Source organism: Lepidochelys kempii, chromosome 17 (assembly GCF_965140285.1).
Source record: "Lepidochelys kempii isolate rLepKem1 chromosome 17, rLepKem1.hap1, whole genome shotgun sequence".
Classification (NCBI taxonomy): Eukaryota; Metazoa; Chordata; order Testudines; family Cheloniidae; genus Lepidochelys; species Lepidochelys kempii.
In genome coordinates, this window is record NC_136396.1 from 1,577,664 (window position 1) to 1,594,495 (window position 16,832).

The 16,832-nt window shown below is 54.6% G+C and overlaps 2 protein-coding genes and 2 non-coding genes across 4 annotated transcripts; 3 read left to right on the forward strand and 1 right to left on the reverse strand.

Annotated features, from left to right (window-relative positions):
• Positions 1 to 1,928: 1,928 nt before the first annotated feature.
• On the forward strand, positions 1,929 to 6,010 carry RPL23A (ribosomal protein L23a). Its single transcript, XM_073316181.1, has 5 exons — positions 1,929 to 2,037; positions 2,884 to 3,064; positions 3,777 to 3,953; positions 4,558 to 4,627; positions 5,945 to 6,010. Exons 1-5 carry the CDS (start codon positions 2,013 to 2,015, stop codon positions 5,957 to 5,959), a joined length of 468 nt encoding a protein of 155 aa, XP_073172282.1. The 5' UTR covers positions 1,929 to 2,012; the 3' UTR covers positions 5,960 to 6,010.
• On the forward strand, positions 3,598 to 3,670 carry LOC140899912 (small nucleolar RNA Z17). Its single transcript, XR_012155499.1, has one exon. It is a non-coding gene; the product is annotated as a small nucleolar RNA Z17 (small nucleolar RNA).
• LOC140899911 (small nucleolar RNA SNORD42) lies at positions 4,424 to 4,488 on the forward strand. The gene has a single exon (XR_012155498.1). It is a non-coding gene; the product is annotated as a small nucleolar RNA SNORD42 (small nucleolar RNA).
• A 5,597-nt stretch (positions 6,011 to 11,607) lies between the features above and the next one.
• TLCD1 (TLC domain containing 1) lies at positions 11,608 to 16,497 on the reverse strand. Its single transcript, XM_073315106.1, has 4 exons — positions 16,264 to 16,497; positions 14,254 to 14,336; positions 13,123 to 13,205; positions 11,608 to 12,360 (listed from the first exon to the last, which is right to left on the reverse strand). Exons 1-4 carry the CDS (start codon positions 16,452 to 16,454, stop codon positions 11,965 to 11,967), a joined length of 753 nt encoding a protein of 250 aa, XP_073171207.1. The 5' UTR covers positions 16,455 to 16,497; the 3' UTR covers positions 11,608 to 11,964.
• Between the last annotated feature and the right edge of the window lie 335 nt (positions 16,498 to 16,832).

A 16,832-nucleotide genomic window follows, 5' to 3' on the forward strand; every position in this document is an offset into this window, starting at 1 on the left:
CAAAAATATTAAACTATTACTTAGGGCTGTCAAGCGATTAAAAAAATTAATCATCATTAATCTTGCTGTTAAACAATAATAGAATACCATTTATTTAAATATTTTTGGATGTTTTCTACATTTTCAAATGTATTGATTTCAATTACAACACAGAATACAAACTGTATAGTGCTCACTTTATATTTATTTTTATTACAAATATTTGAACTGTAAAAAACAAAAGAAATAGTATTTTTCAATTCACCTCATACAAGTACTGTGCAATCTCTTTATCATGAAAGTTGAACTTACAAATATAGAATTATGTACAAAAAATAACTGCATTCAGATATAAAACAATGTAAAACTTTAGCGCCTACAAGTCAACTCAGTCCTACTTCTTGTTCAGCCAATCACTAAAGACAAGTTGGATTACAATTTGAAGGAGATACTGCTACCCGCTTCTTGTTTACAATGTCACCTGAAAGTGAGAACAGGCATTCGCATGGCATTGTCGTGGCTGGCGTTGCAAGATATTTACGTGTCAGATGTGGTAAAGATTCATATGTCTCTTCATGCTTCAACCACCATTCCAGGGGACATGCATCCATGCCGATGACAGGTTCTGCTTGATAACCATCCAAAGCAATGTAGACTGACACATGCTCTTTTTCATGATCTGAGTCAGATGCCACCAGCGGAAGGCTGATTTTCTCTTTTTTGGTGGTTTGGGTTCTGTAGTTTCCGCATCAGAGTGTTGCTCTTTTAAGACTTCTGAAAGCAAGCTCCACACCTCGTCCCTCTCAGATTTTGGAAGGCACTTCAGATTCTTAAACCTTGGGTCGAGTGCTGTAGCTATTTTTAGAACTCTCACATTGGTACCTTCTTTGCGTTTTCTGAAATCTGCAGTGAAAGTGTTCTTAAAATGAACAACGTGCTGGGTCATCATCTGAGACGGCTATAACATGATATATATGGCAGAATGCGGGTAAAACAGAACAGGAGACATACAATTCTCCCCCAAGGAGTTCAGTCACAAATTTAATTAATGGATTATTTTTTTAACGAGCATCATCAGCATGGAAGCATGTCCTCTGGAATGGTGGCCAAAGTATGAAGGAGCATACAAATGTTTAGCATATCTGGCATGTAAATACTTTGCAATGCTGCCTATAAAAGTGCCATGCGAACGCCTGTTCTCACTTTCAGGTGACATTGTAAATAAGAAGCAGGCAGCATTAGCTCCTGTAAATGTAAGCAAACTTGTTTGTCTTAGCGATTGGCTGAACAAGAAGTAGGACTGAGTGGACTTGTAGGCACAAAAGTTGTTTTGTTTTGGAGTGCAGTTATGTAACAAAAAAAACCTACATTTGCAAGTTACACTACAGTACTAGTATGGGGGGTTCTAGCCCATGAAAGCTTCTGCCCTCATAAATTTGTTAGTCTCTAAGATGCCACAAGTACTCCTCATTCTTTTTGCTGATACAGACTAACACGGCTGCTACTCTGAAAACTATTTCTTTTGTTTATCATTTTTACAGTGCAAATATTTGTAATAAAAATAATATAAAGGGATCACTGTAGACTTTGTATTCTGTGTTGCAGTAGAAATCAATATATTTGAAAATGTAGAAAACATCCAAAATACTTAATAAATTTCAATTGGTATTCTATTGTTTAACAGTGTGATTCATTGCGATTAATTTCTTTGAGCGAGATTAGTTTTTTGGAGTTAATCGCATGAGTTAGCTGTGATTAGTCGACAGCCCTACTACTAATTAATAAAATTAATACAAAATTACAAACGCTGAGGTAATAAAAAACTACAACTCCCAATATGCACCACCCACAGGTACTTTTCTGCGCATGCTCTCCTGCCTACGCGCCTTCCGTCCAGCTGTCTGGAACGAGAACTACCACTCCCGGCATGCCGTGCGCGATCTCGCGTTGCTTGTTCCTGCTCTCGTGAGAGCTGGCCCTATAAGCCCGTGTGAGGCGGCCTCGCAGGCCCCTTTCGCTTCCCTTCTCCCAAGATGGCGCCGAAGGCGAAGAAGGAGGGTGCGTGTGAGGGGAGGCCGCAATCGCCGCGCTGGGGGGCGCGGGGAGGAGGCCGGCCGAGGGGGGCGGGGGCTGCAGGCTGGGCCCGCTCCCCGTTGCGGGGCCTGCGCCCCGCGTGCGGCGGCCGGAGACCCGCGGGGCCGGGCGCAGGGCGGGGAGCCCCCGGCTAGGCCTGGTAGCGGGGTAGGCCAGCTGCGGCCCCCCGGGGGGTCCCTTGGCGGCCTGGCCGGTCCCGGGCCGCGCTCTGGCGGGGTGCGGCGTGGGCCGAGGCCCGGGGGTGGGGGCGGCCCGGGCACCCCACGTGGCGAGGCTGAGCGGCCCCTGGCAGAGCCCACGCGCGCTCCCCGCCGGCCGGTACCCGGGGCCGGTACCCGGGGCCGGGGCCCGGGCCCGGGCCCGGGGCCGGTCAGATCTGAGGTGCGAATGAGGCACTTTTAAAAACTCCGGTGAAGTTAAATCCAGAATGGGGGGTCCCCCCACCCCTCCGTCTTGTCATTCCCAGGGTGGCCTTTTCGCCTCTCTTTCCAGCTCTTCAGTTAGCGAACACTCTCCCTTCAGACCGTGTGACGGCTTTGGCGTGGCTAGCTGGCCATGCGGTTTAGTGCAGTTTTGATCGCTCAGTGAATCAGAGCTCCTGGATCGAGCGGGGTTTCATTGCCACTCTTAGGCGCTCGAAAGCGTTCTGAGGCAAGTGTTCCCAGCCCTGAGGGTGCAGCCTCGTAGGCTGCCGATGTGCAGAATGTATCTTCAGGACCTGTGGGGTATGGAGGGAGTGTGGAGTCCCTTGTTGTGGAGGCCAACAGACCTGCTGCTGCCAGCCTCTTCCAACCAGTCTTTTCTTTGTAGCTGTCCCCGCTAAGACAGAGGCAAAATCCAAGGCTCTGAAAGCTAAAAAGGCTGTCTTGAAAGGAGTCCACAGTCACAAGAAGAAGAAAATCAGGACATCTCCCACCTTCAGAAGGCCCAAAACTTTACGATTACGGAGACAGCCCAAATATCCTAGGAAGAGTGCTCCTCGGAGGAACAAGTATGTCTGTGTGGTCCATTTCCTTTAAAATCTGTTTCCGTATATCCAGTCAAAGGTCTGGACACCTTCCCCCATCTCCATCAGACTTGAGTTTCTTGATCTAAAGCCAGCTTGCTTTTAGTCATAATCTTAACAAGTTTTTCTTTTAAAAATACTTACATTTAACAAGTGAACGTTTATACTGGAGAATCAGAAGTAAAATACAAGCTAGTAGTTTAGGTCAGGTCTACACTACAAAAGGTTGATTTGTTGCATAACCAGCAACCCCTCCTATTGCAGATGCTGTTTATAGTGGGGGGAAAAAATGAGTTAAGCTATGCTGACAAAAGCACTTTTTTAACTGGTATAACTGCATCTACGCTAGGGCTCTTGCTGGTGTAAAGATGTTGCAGAAATTACGTCTTGAAGCAACATTTCAAACAGATTTTGAGTGTAGATCTGGCCTCAGTGAATGGAGGACTGTGTTCTGGAAACTGAAATAACAATGTCTTGGCAGCTTTCTTAGTTACTTAGCTTTTGTAATGGATGTTTGGGGTGCAAATGATGATTCCATGCGACCAAAGCCTGAGAGTTTGTGATTACAATCTTACTAGTGACTGATGTACCCTGAAGGTTCTTAGAGCTATAGTGACAATCTGCTGTGTGAAGGAGCTTTCTCTAGCATACCTCACTGCTTCCAGTGTTATGTAACTCAAATGCTTCTCACACTCAGGCTTGACCACTATGCCATTATCAAGTTCCCTCTGACCACAGAGTCCGCCATGAAGAAGATAGAGGATAACAACACCCTGGTCTTCATTGTAGATGTCAAGGCCAACAAACATCAGATCAAACAGGCTGTCAAGAAGCTGTATGATATTGATGTGGCCAAGGTGAACACATTGATCCGGTAAGTAACACTGGGTTAAGTGGGAGGGAAATGGAGCACTTGTAGGTGTAAGTGTTTCAAAGTGCCCTGGATGGTGTTTAAGCAGATAATTGATTAAAAAGCTTAAGAGAAAATGTACCTGGCTTGAATGAAACTAGCAGGTATGTGGAATTGGAACCCAGAAGACTAGCTGTGTGTGGCAGGGGGAAAGATTCTAATGATACAGTTTTCTGATTGATTCATATGCTTCCTCAATGCTGTATAGACAGACATTTATAGCTGAGTTTCTTGGTTGGTAGGTTACAATATGTGTGTGAGTTGCAGAGTTCAAGATCTGTCATGATTTTGTTGTACAATCTTGGCTTTGAATCTGAGCATGTCATGGTGGAATGTAAATTGTAATTACTGGCTTAAAGGAGTAACCTGCAGTACTGAAGTACCAGCCAGTTGATCTGAGCAGCTCTTTTGGGAGCAGCAAAGGGGATTTCTTTGTGCAAATGATGGAAAACTACTTCAACTGAGTACAGTGATGTTCTCAAAGGAACCACTGATGCACAATGTGATACTACGCAACTGGAAAATAAATAGGGAGTTGTGGGTACTAATACCTTGTGCTTCATTGTAGGCCCGATGGTGAGAAGAAGGCTTATGTTCGTCTTGCTCCAGACTATGATGCGTTGGATGTAGCCAACAAGGTGAGAATGGAGACTCTTGAATTTTCTCACTTTCATCTGCCCTCTCTACTCTGCCCCAGCCGGACCCTGTTTTGACATACAGCTGAGATCAGGGTTGTTATTCTGGGAAGGGTGCTGTGCTGAAGTAGGGCAGTAATTCCTGCAAGAAATGAAAGCCCTGCACTCCATGTGAAATTGAATTTCTCACAAATTCTTAGTAGCCAAGTGTCACTGGGCTAGAGTTTTTAGACTTATGAAATGTCCTAAAGGCTTTTTACTAAAGTGGCTATTGACCTTGACCTCATATAAGACATGAAGGGGAAGAGGTGGTATAATTAATCAGTTAATGTTATCATTGGCTTACATCAGAAATGCACTCCTGCAGGGACTCTGGGATATTGATCAGCAACTAAGAACAAATGGCTCTGAAGCAAATTCATAAGCTTTACAAGCTCATCGCCATCTCTTAGCTGAGGTGTCAGACCTTGTTGACCACTTCTGATTATTAAACATTGAGTGGCACTCTCTAAGAGTGGAGGTGTTGGTCATGGTCACAGCCCAACATTCTGCCACCCTAAATTAACCCACCACTTCCAGCTTGAAGAGTAATTCCTCACTTAATTCCTTAATGCCGCAGAGAGGTTTCTGGCAAAGAATGTCTGTTTGTTCCTTTCCTTCAAGGAGAGGGGCTGTATTGCAGCAGGGGTCAGTGATCATATGTAGATGGTCTCAGAAGTACCTTGGGATGAAACATGCTCTATACATCTTGCTTACAGTCTCTTAACAGGGGGGAATAAATCTCTTTGAGCTAGTCTAAAAGAGTTTCTCTGACCCAACTTAAGCTGTCCAATAACTTGCCAGCTGTTGTGTAGAACATGCCAAAACATCACAAGTTATACAGATACTTCAGGCACTTGCTAGAACAGGGTAGAAATTTTGTTTCTGGGCTGGGGGAAGAGCAGTTAGTTCTACAGCGGAATAGGAGCATGGTGCCTCAAACCAGCCTCGGGGCCTGCCACAATAGTCTTAGGATGGTCAGAAGTGGATGTAACAGGCATTTTAATAGGACTGGTGCACATCTTATTGTGCCAGGCTGTTCTGTGGTAAATACTCATCTACTCATTTTTGTTGTAGATAAGATTAAGTGCTGCAGGAATATTGTGTTTGCTTTGTTGAGCTAGGGCAGACCGGAAGCCTGGGGGAGCAGAGAGGATGTTTGCATAGGACTAGAGCTTTCTGGGGGAGATGGATCTGTTGCCACTGTTCTACATCTTGGAATCTCCATCTTCATGTGGTCAGGGTGCAGGCTATAATATCATTCCTTTTGTTTCCTTTCAGATTGGAATAATCTAAAGTGCATCCACCAAGAGCTGGGCAGATGAGATAATAAACTTTGTAAAACCACTTGTTGGGCTCTTGTGTTTTGTAACCGAGTAATCTCTTGGAGCCGAGGAACCTGGGGGACTTTCGGGGCACTTAGCACAGTTTCAGTGGCTTGAGGCATATGTATATACTGCATGGAGGCAATAGCTGAGTGTCATGCAAGATTACTGAAGTGGAAGAATTAAATTCCCCCGAAATGCCATTCCAGAGGTGAGAGTGAAATGCTGTCCTAAACACCTGCCTTTAGGCTGCAGCATGGCAGACTTCCCCGGAGCTCTAGTCTACAGGAATTTGGTGGTGTTGGAGCACAGGAAGAGGTACATTCACAGTGAAAACTCCACCTCAGCTCATTATTCTCATTGCAGGAGACTTAAATGACAAGTATGTTCAATGCGCTGCTCTTGTCTTACCCTGGCTACTCGTCCAACACTTTTATGCTGCTTTAATTACATGGAGTTTAAACACCATCAATGCTGCTGTTCTCAGTTTAAGCCTGGGGTAGTCAGACCCTATTCAAAGTGCTCTGTGCAGAGCCTTTCACAGAGAATAAAAAGTTTTGTGTATCATGGCTTCATCCTTTGGTTTCATTTTTTTGCCAGCTGTTGCCATTGTACAGTCACTTGACTGATTTCAAATGAGACCTTTAGAGATGTTCTCATGTTCAGTTCATCTGGTTGATCACAAGTGCCTTCACCCTGTCTAGCTTAGCTAGATAATGGCTTCTCATCTGTCAAATGCATGTGTATTTTAGTGGTAAAAAGTCAATTGAAGGATGTTCCTGGGAGATTCCAGCTGCTCATGTCCTGTGGGGATTGGAGCCATGAGGGGAACCAAGTTTCTACATTCAGTACTTAAAGAGGAACTGCTACCAATTGGCGTTACTGCACAGGGGCCATTGCATACAAACTAGAGCCAAGGCTTGTCCTCTGACAGTGGCTGAAGGACAGAGACTTGTAAATACAGGGCAAACAGATGGTCTACCAGCTGTTTGTGTGGCCATCACTATATTATGTGAGCATCTAACAATCTAATCCTGTTTATCTCATCACGTGCCTATAAGAGTTGTAACTTAACCCCACTTTTGAGCCAGGTGCCTGAGGACCAGAGCTCAGAGACTTGTGGGTCCCAGATGTGATGCTTTTATCTTAAGGCCACCCTCCCTTCTTCATTCCTACTCCCAGCCTGAGTTGGCTCTTTCCAACTACTCAGTGATAGATTCATGAACACTTTAGTACTGAGTGCTACAATGCCCCTTTGATTACCAGCCCTTTAAAAATAAGGTTCCTTGGTTTTGTCTGACATGAAGTGCATTATCCCTGCTGCAATACAGGGCTTAGCTCCCCTGAAATGCACTTTGTTTGTGTGCTAGCATTGAAGGCCTTAATTAGGTTCAAGGTGCTAATCAGGGCAGCCTTAAAACTAGCTGCTGCTGCTACCTGGAAATGGGGGATTGCCATCAACAAAAATCTTTAGTTGAAACCAGCTCTTCAAAGTGCTTGAAGAATAGGTAAGAATGTGGAGTGCTTACCTGTGGTAGGCAGGACGTGGATGCAAAGAACAGAGATGACTCTAGAAATATTCTTGCCTAACAAGCCCCCCAGTTGTGAAGGGCTTGGCCAAACCAATGTGAGTAATTATATTCTGCCTTGTGAAGTCCCCTCTGCAGCTGAATGCTGCTCTTCACTTCCTGCCCTGGAGGGCTGGGGAGGGGGAGGTTTGCATTCCTCTGTGGAGTCTCCTGCACTTCAGCTAGGCAATGGTGTGTGTGTGTATGCTGACGCAAAAGGTGCTGGGTGGATAGAAGTGCTCGAAGGACCTTTGGGCAATGGTGGGGGGTTTTTTTGGGCCAAGGGCCTTATGTGGTGTGAAACCTATTTTGATCTGTCACTTAAGGCTCAGGCAGATTTGCCACTTTAGGGGAGGTTTCATGCACGGGGATGGCTGTGAGCCTCAGGCAGTAGAACTGGATTTTCAGGGTAATTCACCCCAATGTGCCTCTGGCTGAGGCACAGCAAATGGCATCCTTTGACTTTAGTTGTCCCCAAAGGGAAGCGTGGGTGCGTGGTGTTGGTTATATGGAAACGGGGGGTGCAGTGGAAGCCATCTGTTTGGCGTTGGTTCTTACTACAAGCCAGGGGGTGCAGTGGCCCCCCCTAGTTCCAGCACCACCGTATGGAAATGGTTAATCCCTTTTTAGGCAGGAATGATTTGACATTTCTAGGGGAGAACACAGTTCTACGCAAGACATGTTCTGCTGTGAGAAAGACAGAACATTCCCCTCTACAGAGGACTGACTGGACCTACGGGGGAAAGTTCTGCACAACGGAGAAGCTTCAAAACCAGCTGTATGTGCATGCCTCTGCACTGACCCACCTTGGCTGCCTCCATGCGGTGTCTGGGAATCCCTCTGCATACACCAGCGGGGGGAAAGGACTTAGCTTTTGGGGTAAGGAGTGAACATAGCACAGCTCTGGTGGGTATGGTGAGATGAGGGAGGCAGGTGCCAGACTCCAGGGAGAGCGTTCCAGGTGGGCCGGACAGGAAGCTAAGGCAGAGGAGCGTTAGCTGGGCATTGGGAAGGAGAGCTTGGATCATAAGCTTCTTGGTTGTAGATTTTCTTCTGGTCATGACAGCTCCCCAAGGCTGTAGGTGCTTTGAGAATCCAGCCCAATGCACAGGGAGCCCTGTGGCTAGCCTTGCCAACTCACCTGTACTGAGTTCCTAGAGCTGGAGCACCAGGTCTGCTCTCCAAGAGTGGCTAAGCCAAGTGGCCCTGCTGGCCAGCCAGAGTCCGCTTCATGCCCCAAGTCTCATTCTCCGCCAGGAGGGCTGGTGTGAATACTCTGGTTTTAAGGAGGCTGGGCCAAAAGGCATGTGACTCGCTCTGTGTTTTCCTTTAGGGCTGAGTGCTGCTAGACTGTTGTGGGCTGGTCGAGGTGGATGGGATGAGAGCTGCTGGCCCTTCTGCTCGCCTCAGGCAGGCACTTCCACTATGACTGGGTTTTTAACTCTTCAGTCTCATGGAAGAGGTTAATGATTGCTGCTGCTAACGCCCCGGGGCTGGGCCTGCGGGGCAAGGCGGCTGCTGTATTGCACTAGCCCAGGTGAGTGCAGACTGTATAGGAAGAACCAGGAGCCACTGAGCAAACACTGGCTCGGGCTCTTGAGGCAGAGACTGGTGGGGAGCCATCTTTTAGCTATGGAGTTTGAGAACCCTGCCTCTGTGCACACAGCACAGTGATGGCGACAAGGGCGAGGTTCGATATGACCTCTCGTTCATTATACCCAGTCCAATGGGCAGAGAAGGGCATGTGACCAAAAAGTTTCCTGCTATTGACTTCCAAGCTGTGTGTTTGACTGCTGGCCAGCACAGGGAGGAGAGCGAGGGGTGGTGCTGTGGGGAGAAGTGCGGAACAGGAGAGCCAGACTGGCTTCATCCATCTTCACCTTTTCCACAAGCCACGGCAGCTGAGCTGCACCAGCCTCTCCTGTCTCCCAGGAAGAAGCTTGAAACAGTCAGCCGGGGGCCTTCATTTGAGCAAAGTTTCTGTAACCCAAGGAGGGCCCTCCTGAAGGAGAAGCAGGTATGTAGGCGGGGCCATGCCTTTTCCCACAGCAGCATAGGAACTGCCATGCCTTTGGGGCAGAGGGGAGGCAGCTGCCCTTTCATGGAATCATCCAGAGCCTAGTGCCCCATTCAGCCCATGGGCCAGGGCCACTCTGGCAGAGCAGCGAGCTCCCTGCAGCTTGATTGCTGACCCCCCTGGTTAACCTTAGCCTTGAGTGCAGAGGTCATGGAGGATAATGGAGACCCTCTAGCTAAAGGCCCAGGGAGCTGATGGGAGAATCCAAGCTTCATTTCCAGCAGGGCTGCTTGCCTTGGGGCTGCCCTTGGGACCCCCTCCGTCCCTGTTTGCACAGCAACACGCTGAGCCACCAGGCCAAAGCTTTATTCTGGGAGCCAAGCGCAGACTCTTTCTGCACGTGCCAGCACCGGTTTGCCTCCCAAATACTGCACAGGAACTCCCAGAGCGATGGCCTTTCACACACGCTGCACGTCCAAGGCCATTCACTCAGTTAGCATTGGTACTGGACGGACCCCAGCAGCCTGTCTGCAAGCAGCCCTGGCTCTCTCCAGCCACGTTCTTACCCCCTGCCCACCAGCATGACACCTGACCCCTATACACAGCTCCTACCCTGCCCTGTGTTAAGGCTGCTGCAGCAGCAGCCAGCTGCAAAGCAAGGACACAGCAGCATGCACCTGTCCTGGATGGACACAGGTAAGACGAGGGAATGTACCCAACTGTGCACGAGGCCTCTGGATAAAGGCAGGTCCCAGGCTCACCACTCCTGGATTAGACCATTGGAAAGGGGGCAGCTGCACACACCCCACCCCGACCCAAGAACACCAAGGGGTCACTGGATTATTTTTAGGGAAGCCGTGGAGCCCAGCCTAGGGCACCTGCCTCATTGCTTTGGCTGTAGTCACAATAGCATGAATGGAGCTGCCAGGCCAGTCTCTCAGCTCTGCCGCTTGGTGCATGGCTGCTCCGGTTGCTGGGCTAGCCTTTGTTCTGACTGGGTTCTCCACAGGAAGAGCCAGTCACCCCTGCTTCATACCAAACCAGGAATTAAGGCTTTTGAAGAGACCATCACCTAGGACCAGTGAGAGCTCTGGGCCCTGCCGGGTCCCCTCTTCAGCAGAGTTCTTGCATTCCAGAGCCTTGATCCTCCCTGTCTCGCCTGTTCCTAGATTGCCCCAACACCCGCTCTGGCCAAAGCAGCAACTGGGTGACATTAAAGACTATGTTTTACCCCTCTCCTCTGCCCCTTTGCTCCTGTCAGTCCACGTCTTCCCTTTCTCTGCCGCCTTCATTGGCAAATGCTCTGCCCACTTTTCTAACCGCCTCCACCCCTGGAATCCTGCTGACTTCCTCCCTTCTGGCTTCACCTGGAGTTCAGCCCCCTCCCCCGGCTCACTGATCATCTCTCCCACCCCAGCCCCCACTGCCCCTTCTCAAGCCCTCGGCCCCTCCTGCTCTGCCCAGAATCCTGACAAATCTTTTCCAGCAAAATTTCACCACCTAGCAGCCGTTTCCCTCACCTGCCCCTTGACCACCTGACTCCTCCCCTCTTCCACTTAAACATTCCCTCCATTTTCTGGCTCCTTTCCCTCAGCCTACAAGTGGATACTTATCTCCTCCATCCAGAAAAGCTCCCCCCCACCCATCCCCATCCCACCTGCCTCTGCAGCCACTGGCCAGCTCCCTCCCTCTTGCCCCATCTGCAGCCACAGGGTATGTGACACTGAGCTGCAGATGTAATCTCTGGTGTGGGTAGACTGATCCAGCTAGCATGCTACAAGTAGCAGTGTAGCTGTGGCTGCCAAGCAGCGGGATGGGCTAGCAGCCCTGAATACAATCCCAGCTGAAACCCTGCCTATGTACATGGGCTGGCTAGCACCCACCATTGCACTGTTTTCAGTGCCGGACCTGCCATTGGCTGTCTCTGCCTCAAAGACGCCTCCCCCCCATCAGCCTCTGTAAGAAGCTGCTTCCTTCCCCAGGTCACTGCATGCTCTGCCCCGGGAAAGGACGGCCCAGATGTGCTGCAGAAGCTTGGAAACAGACACGTATTTAATGCATGTAACATCCCATCACAACATGGAAGATAAACCCTTTTTCCCAACCAGCTCCATCCTTCCCCTCCTGATTTGCCTGCTGTGACCCCTGCCCCATTGGCATTGACCTGACCCTGGGAGCAGCATGGGGGGGGAGGGGGGGGGTTTGCAGGGGGCAGGTCAGGCCATCCTGTGACAAAGCACAGGCTTTGTTAAGTGACTGCAGAGCCCTTTGCTGGTGGAGCTCAGCTGTAAGGCACGTGTGGTGCAGAGCTGAGGAGGTGCAAAGCGCCCCATGTCCAAGCCCTCCACTGCAGGGGGGGTTTGCAGAACCCCACAGACGATGCCCCTTCACTCAGTCCACTAAGAACTTCTCCCCGTCTGCATCCTTCCTGGCGCGCCGCCTGCAGGAGTCTGGGAAGAAGTCGGAGCGCAGCAGACGGGAGAAGTACGTCAGGATCATGGCATCCAGCAGGAAGAGGTTGACTATCAGGAAGGCTCCCTGACCCCGCACCTCCACGTAGCACACAAAGTACCAGGTCAGGTAGGTCTGAGGCACCAGGCGGAAGAGGAAATACATCACCAGGTTGACATACTTGTTGACCCTGTAGAGGGTGGGAGCTGGCATGTTGCTCAGCTTCAGCAGCATGCGGACGGTCAGGAAGATGTTGCTCACCTCCACGAAGAGTGACAGCATCCCTGCTGCCACGAAGCGGTCCAGGAAGATCCCGGAGAAGAAGGCTGAGATCGCCTGGCAGGGGGGACCCAGACACAGGAGTGAGGCCAGCTTTTTTCCCCTCCGTCCTCCTGCCAAGCCCAGGCATGGAGCTGAGTGCCGGATACCAGGCCCGCTCCAGAGGAAGGAGATTAGAGGGCAGGCAGTAAGGGGGGGGAGCCCCTCCAGCTCAGCCTGCAGGGCTCTGGGTAGTGGGGAGCCATCTCTCAGGAGTGAGCAGATTGGTTCAGCTTCCCGGGGTTCTGGCCACAGTTGTGCGGCCACCCCACTCTCACAAGGTTAGCTAAACCAGCCGGTGTCCCAGCCGGGATGTACTAACCAATCTTTCTGTGCACGGGAGGTGGGCAGGTCCCTGGGCTCTTTTCTCCACCTCCTGCTTTACTCCCCAGGGAATCACCCATGACCTGGCTGACTGTCCCATTTGGCAGGTGCTGGCTTCTGCATGCCCACCCTGCTGAGGAAAGCTGCAGGTTAGACTCGGGCAGGGAGCCGTTCCGAAGCTGACCTCACAAAGCCTGTGTAGCTCCACGGACCTGAACTTCAGCCCTGGGCCATGATCTGCTCAGCTAACAGTCAACAAGGCCAGCACAGGTCAGACATCCCCAACCTCAGGGACTCCCAGCCCTAGCCTCCTGTGGGGCACCCGTCCTGCCTCCCCAGGGTCACTGGACAGTTTCACTCAGCTGTGGGTGTATCTGGAAAGAGGAGAGTCAACTCAGCTGGTCTTGCTCAGTGCTGTATGTGCCAGCCGGGCTCACTGCATGGGCCTGTACTTGCCATGGCATGGTGAACCAGGTACTCCCAGGATGCTCGGGACTGGTGGCTCACAATGATGTCGAGAGTGTCGTGGATGAAGTAGCCTATGGAAGGGAGGCAGAGAGCACAATCTGTCAGTCCTGGTGTGAGGGGAGTTACAATCATCCCCTGTGCGTCTATAACAGAGCCTCCATCAAGAGCTTTCAGGTGTTACCCTAGTGAGATGGGGCTGCATTAAATCGTGCCCCCCCCCGCCGCCTTTTGTAACGAACGTTGGGAGGAACAGCTGGTGTCCTGATGGACACTCTCAGGAAGGCAGATTCATGCCCCTCCAACTGCATGCGTGATCACCAAGACTAGTTTGCACACAGCAGCAGCAAGCAGAGTGGAAAGGAAACAAGAGTGAGCCTGTCAGTGAGGTTGGGCACACGGGGAAAACGGTCTGGAACAGGGCGCTGGGAGCAGGAGTAGCTCCGTCTGGAACGGCTCAATGACCGTGCCGCACAGTAGGAGCAGGGAGGGCTCGCTGTGGCTGGACACCACCGAGGTACTGAAAAGCTCCAGGCAGCGCAGCAAAGAGCAAGCGACGCGACCGGGAACTGGAGAAACGGCTGCTGAGCCGAGCCACAGATTCAGATCTGTGGGGGAACAGGCTAGGCAGCCCTGTGGCTCTGAAGACACCAACGCTTAAGGAGGGGCACTGTTGTGGGCAGGACCAGGGCGTGTTACAGGAACAGGATGGAATTAAAGCACAGGTGAGCTGAAGGCTGAACACCATGAAAGGTTTTGAGCACTGAGGGGAGGGGCTGGCAGTGACAGGTCTGGGGGGGGTCCTCTCCACCCACTGCAGCCCTGAGCCCCTGCACAGCGCTTACTAGGCTGCTGCACAGCCACCCGGCTTCAAGAGAACTTCGGTGAGAGGTACTGGGCAGTAACATACTCTCCCCCGGGACACAGGAGACGACCCAGCACTTGGGACGTTCCAGAGTGGGCTGCACAAAGCCCCGGAGGGGATGCTGCTGAATCAATCCTGCCTGGAGCTGGCTGGTGCAGCAATTTGGGGAAGGCTCTTCCAGCTCCAATTTCAGCACCTCTAGCAGAAATGTAGCACACCAGACCCCTGCATTGGGGGGGGGGGGGCAGAAACCCTACCTGCAGAGAAGCAGAGAAGCAGGTATCCTGAAGTGGACGAGGTGTTTTCAATGTCCACCAGCATCTCAGGAACCTGCCACACGCTGGGGAGGGGAGAGACATGCAGAGGGGTGTGTGGTTTCGTATAGTCTGATCACAGCAGCCCTCCTCACCTCCCAAGTATCATGGTGCGAGGGGCCTGGGCACAGTTCCTCTTCCCGAGTTACCGCTTCTCACCCAGAGTAACTCCCCCAGTAGCAGAAGCAAAGAGAAACAGCTGGCCCCTCAGTCAGCCATTCAGCTCCTTCCAGGGCTGCGTGTCCCAGGCCCCATTACCTTCCCAGAGCCCAGGAACAGGCCTAGGTTGTGATCAGTAATTGCCCGATTTAGAACATGTCCACAACACTGGGTACAGTAAGAGTCAGCTGGGGCCTTTGTTCTTTCTCCTTTGCTTGGTGGCTCATTGCTCATGCTGCAGGGAATCAGTGAATGCTCCAAGCCCCGCTTGGAAGGGCCTGGAGTCCCTGGGACCGGGCTTTGAGACTTGGCACATGATCAGCTCAGCCCTTCCTCCCTCTGCTAGGGATACACTCGGTGGAGGTCTCCTTAGCAACAGAGCGCCCCTTGCCATGTGTGCACATCAGGGGCCTCAGGGACGCCCTGCAGACCAGGAACGTCCCCTGCTCTCCTGGCCCCCTCCGCGGTTTGGTGCGGGGGTTTGGTGCGGGGTGCTATGCGGGGTGCTATGCGCTGGTTGTCCTGCTTGCCCGCTGCTCTCCTCTGGGGCAGGGGGGAGGCGGCTCTGATGGGCCACGGCAGGGAGGAGGGTGCTCGGCACCGAACGGACCCCCATGTCCTATATACAGTGTGCAGCACAATCGGGCCTCAGGCCTTTGGGGGCCCCTCAGCCTAACCCCGACACAGCAGCAGCCCCAGGGACCCAGCCCGGCTCTCCAGAGGCTCGGGGACCACTGGCTGCAGGGAGGAGTCAGGGGCCGGGTGCACGTGCTGCAGGCCCAGCGCTGATCAGCACCCGCCTGCCAGGCTCCCCGGGCCGGCTCGGCTCTGTGCAAACACGTCTAATGGGGAGCAAAGGGGAGGCCTTGGCGGGCGGGGGAGGCCAGGCTGAGCTGCCCGGCCCCCCGCGCGCCGGGGAGGGGGGGGGGAGAAGGGGAGGGCCCCCCGCGCGCCGGGGAGGGGGGGGGGAGAAGGGGAGGGCCCCCCGCGCGCCGGGGAGGGGGGGGGGGAGAAGGGGAGGGCCCCCCGCGCGCCGGGGAGGGGGGGGGGAGAAGGGGAGGGCCCCCCGCGCGCCGGGGAGGGGGGGGGGGAGAAGGGGAGGGCCCCCCGCGCGCCGGGGAGGGGGGGGGGAGAAGGGGAGGGCCCCCCGCGCGCCGGGGAGGGGGGGGGGGAGAAGGGGAGGGCCCCCCGCGCGCCGGGGAGGGGGGGGGGGGAGAAGGGGAGGGCCCCCCGCGCGCCGGGGAGGGGGGGGGGGGGAGAAGGGGAGGGCCCCCCGCGCGCCGGGGAGGGGGGGGGGGGAGAAGGGGAGGGCCCCCCGCGCGCCGGGGAGGGGGGGGGGGGAGAAGGGGAGGGCCCCCCGCGCGCCGGGGAGGGGGGGGGGGGAGAAGGGGAGGGCCCCCCGCGCGCCGGGGAGGGGGGGGGGGGAGAAGGGGAGGGCCCCCCGCGCGCCGGGGAGGGGGGGGGGGGAGAAGGGGAGGGCCCCCCGCGCGCCGGGGAGGGGGGGGGGGAGAAGGGGAGGGCCCCCCGCGCGCCGGGGAGGGGGGGGGGGAGAAGGGGAGGGCCCCCCGCGCGCCGGGGAGGGGGGGGGGGGAGAAGGGGAGGGCCCCCCGCGCGCCGGGGAGGGGGGGGGGAGAAGGGGAGGGCCCCCCGCGCGCCGGGGAGGGGGGGGGGGGAGAAGGGGAGGGCCCCCCGCGCGCCGGGGAGGGGGGGGGGGGAGAAGGGGAGGGCCCCCCGCGCGCCGGGGAGGGGGGGGGGAGAAGGGGAGGGCCCCCCGCGCGCCCGGGGCTCACTCACCACAGCACGGCCCAGAGCCCCGTCACCACCGAGTGCACGAAGGAGACGAGCAGGTTCCGCCAGCGCCAGGCGCGGGTCGGGTCCCGGCGCACGTGGGCGGGCAGGGGCAGGCGGCGCAGCCCCCGCTGCAGCGCCTTGAAGAGCAGCGTGGAGCCCAGCACCAGCCCGGCCGCGCGCAGCCAGGGCCCCATGCCGCCGCCTGGCCCCGCCGCCGGCCCCGCACGCCCCCTAGCCCCGCCCGCTGCCGGCCCCGCACGCCCCGCCCCCTGCCGGCCCCGCACGCCCCGCCCCCTGCCGGCCCCGCCGCCGGCCCCGCACGCCCCGCCCCCTGCCGGCCCCGCCGCCGGCCCCGCACGCCCCGCCCCCTGCCGGCCCCGCCCGCCCCCTGGCCCCGCCGCCGGCCCCGCACGCCCCGCCCCCTGCCGGCCCCGCCGCCGGCCCCGCACGCACCCTGGCCCCGCCGCCGGCCCCGCCCCCTGCCGGCCCCGCCGCCGGCCCCGCACGCCCCCTGGCCCCGCCGCCGGCCCCGCCCCCTGCCGGCCCCGCACGCCCCGCCCCCTGCCGGCCCC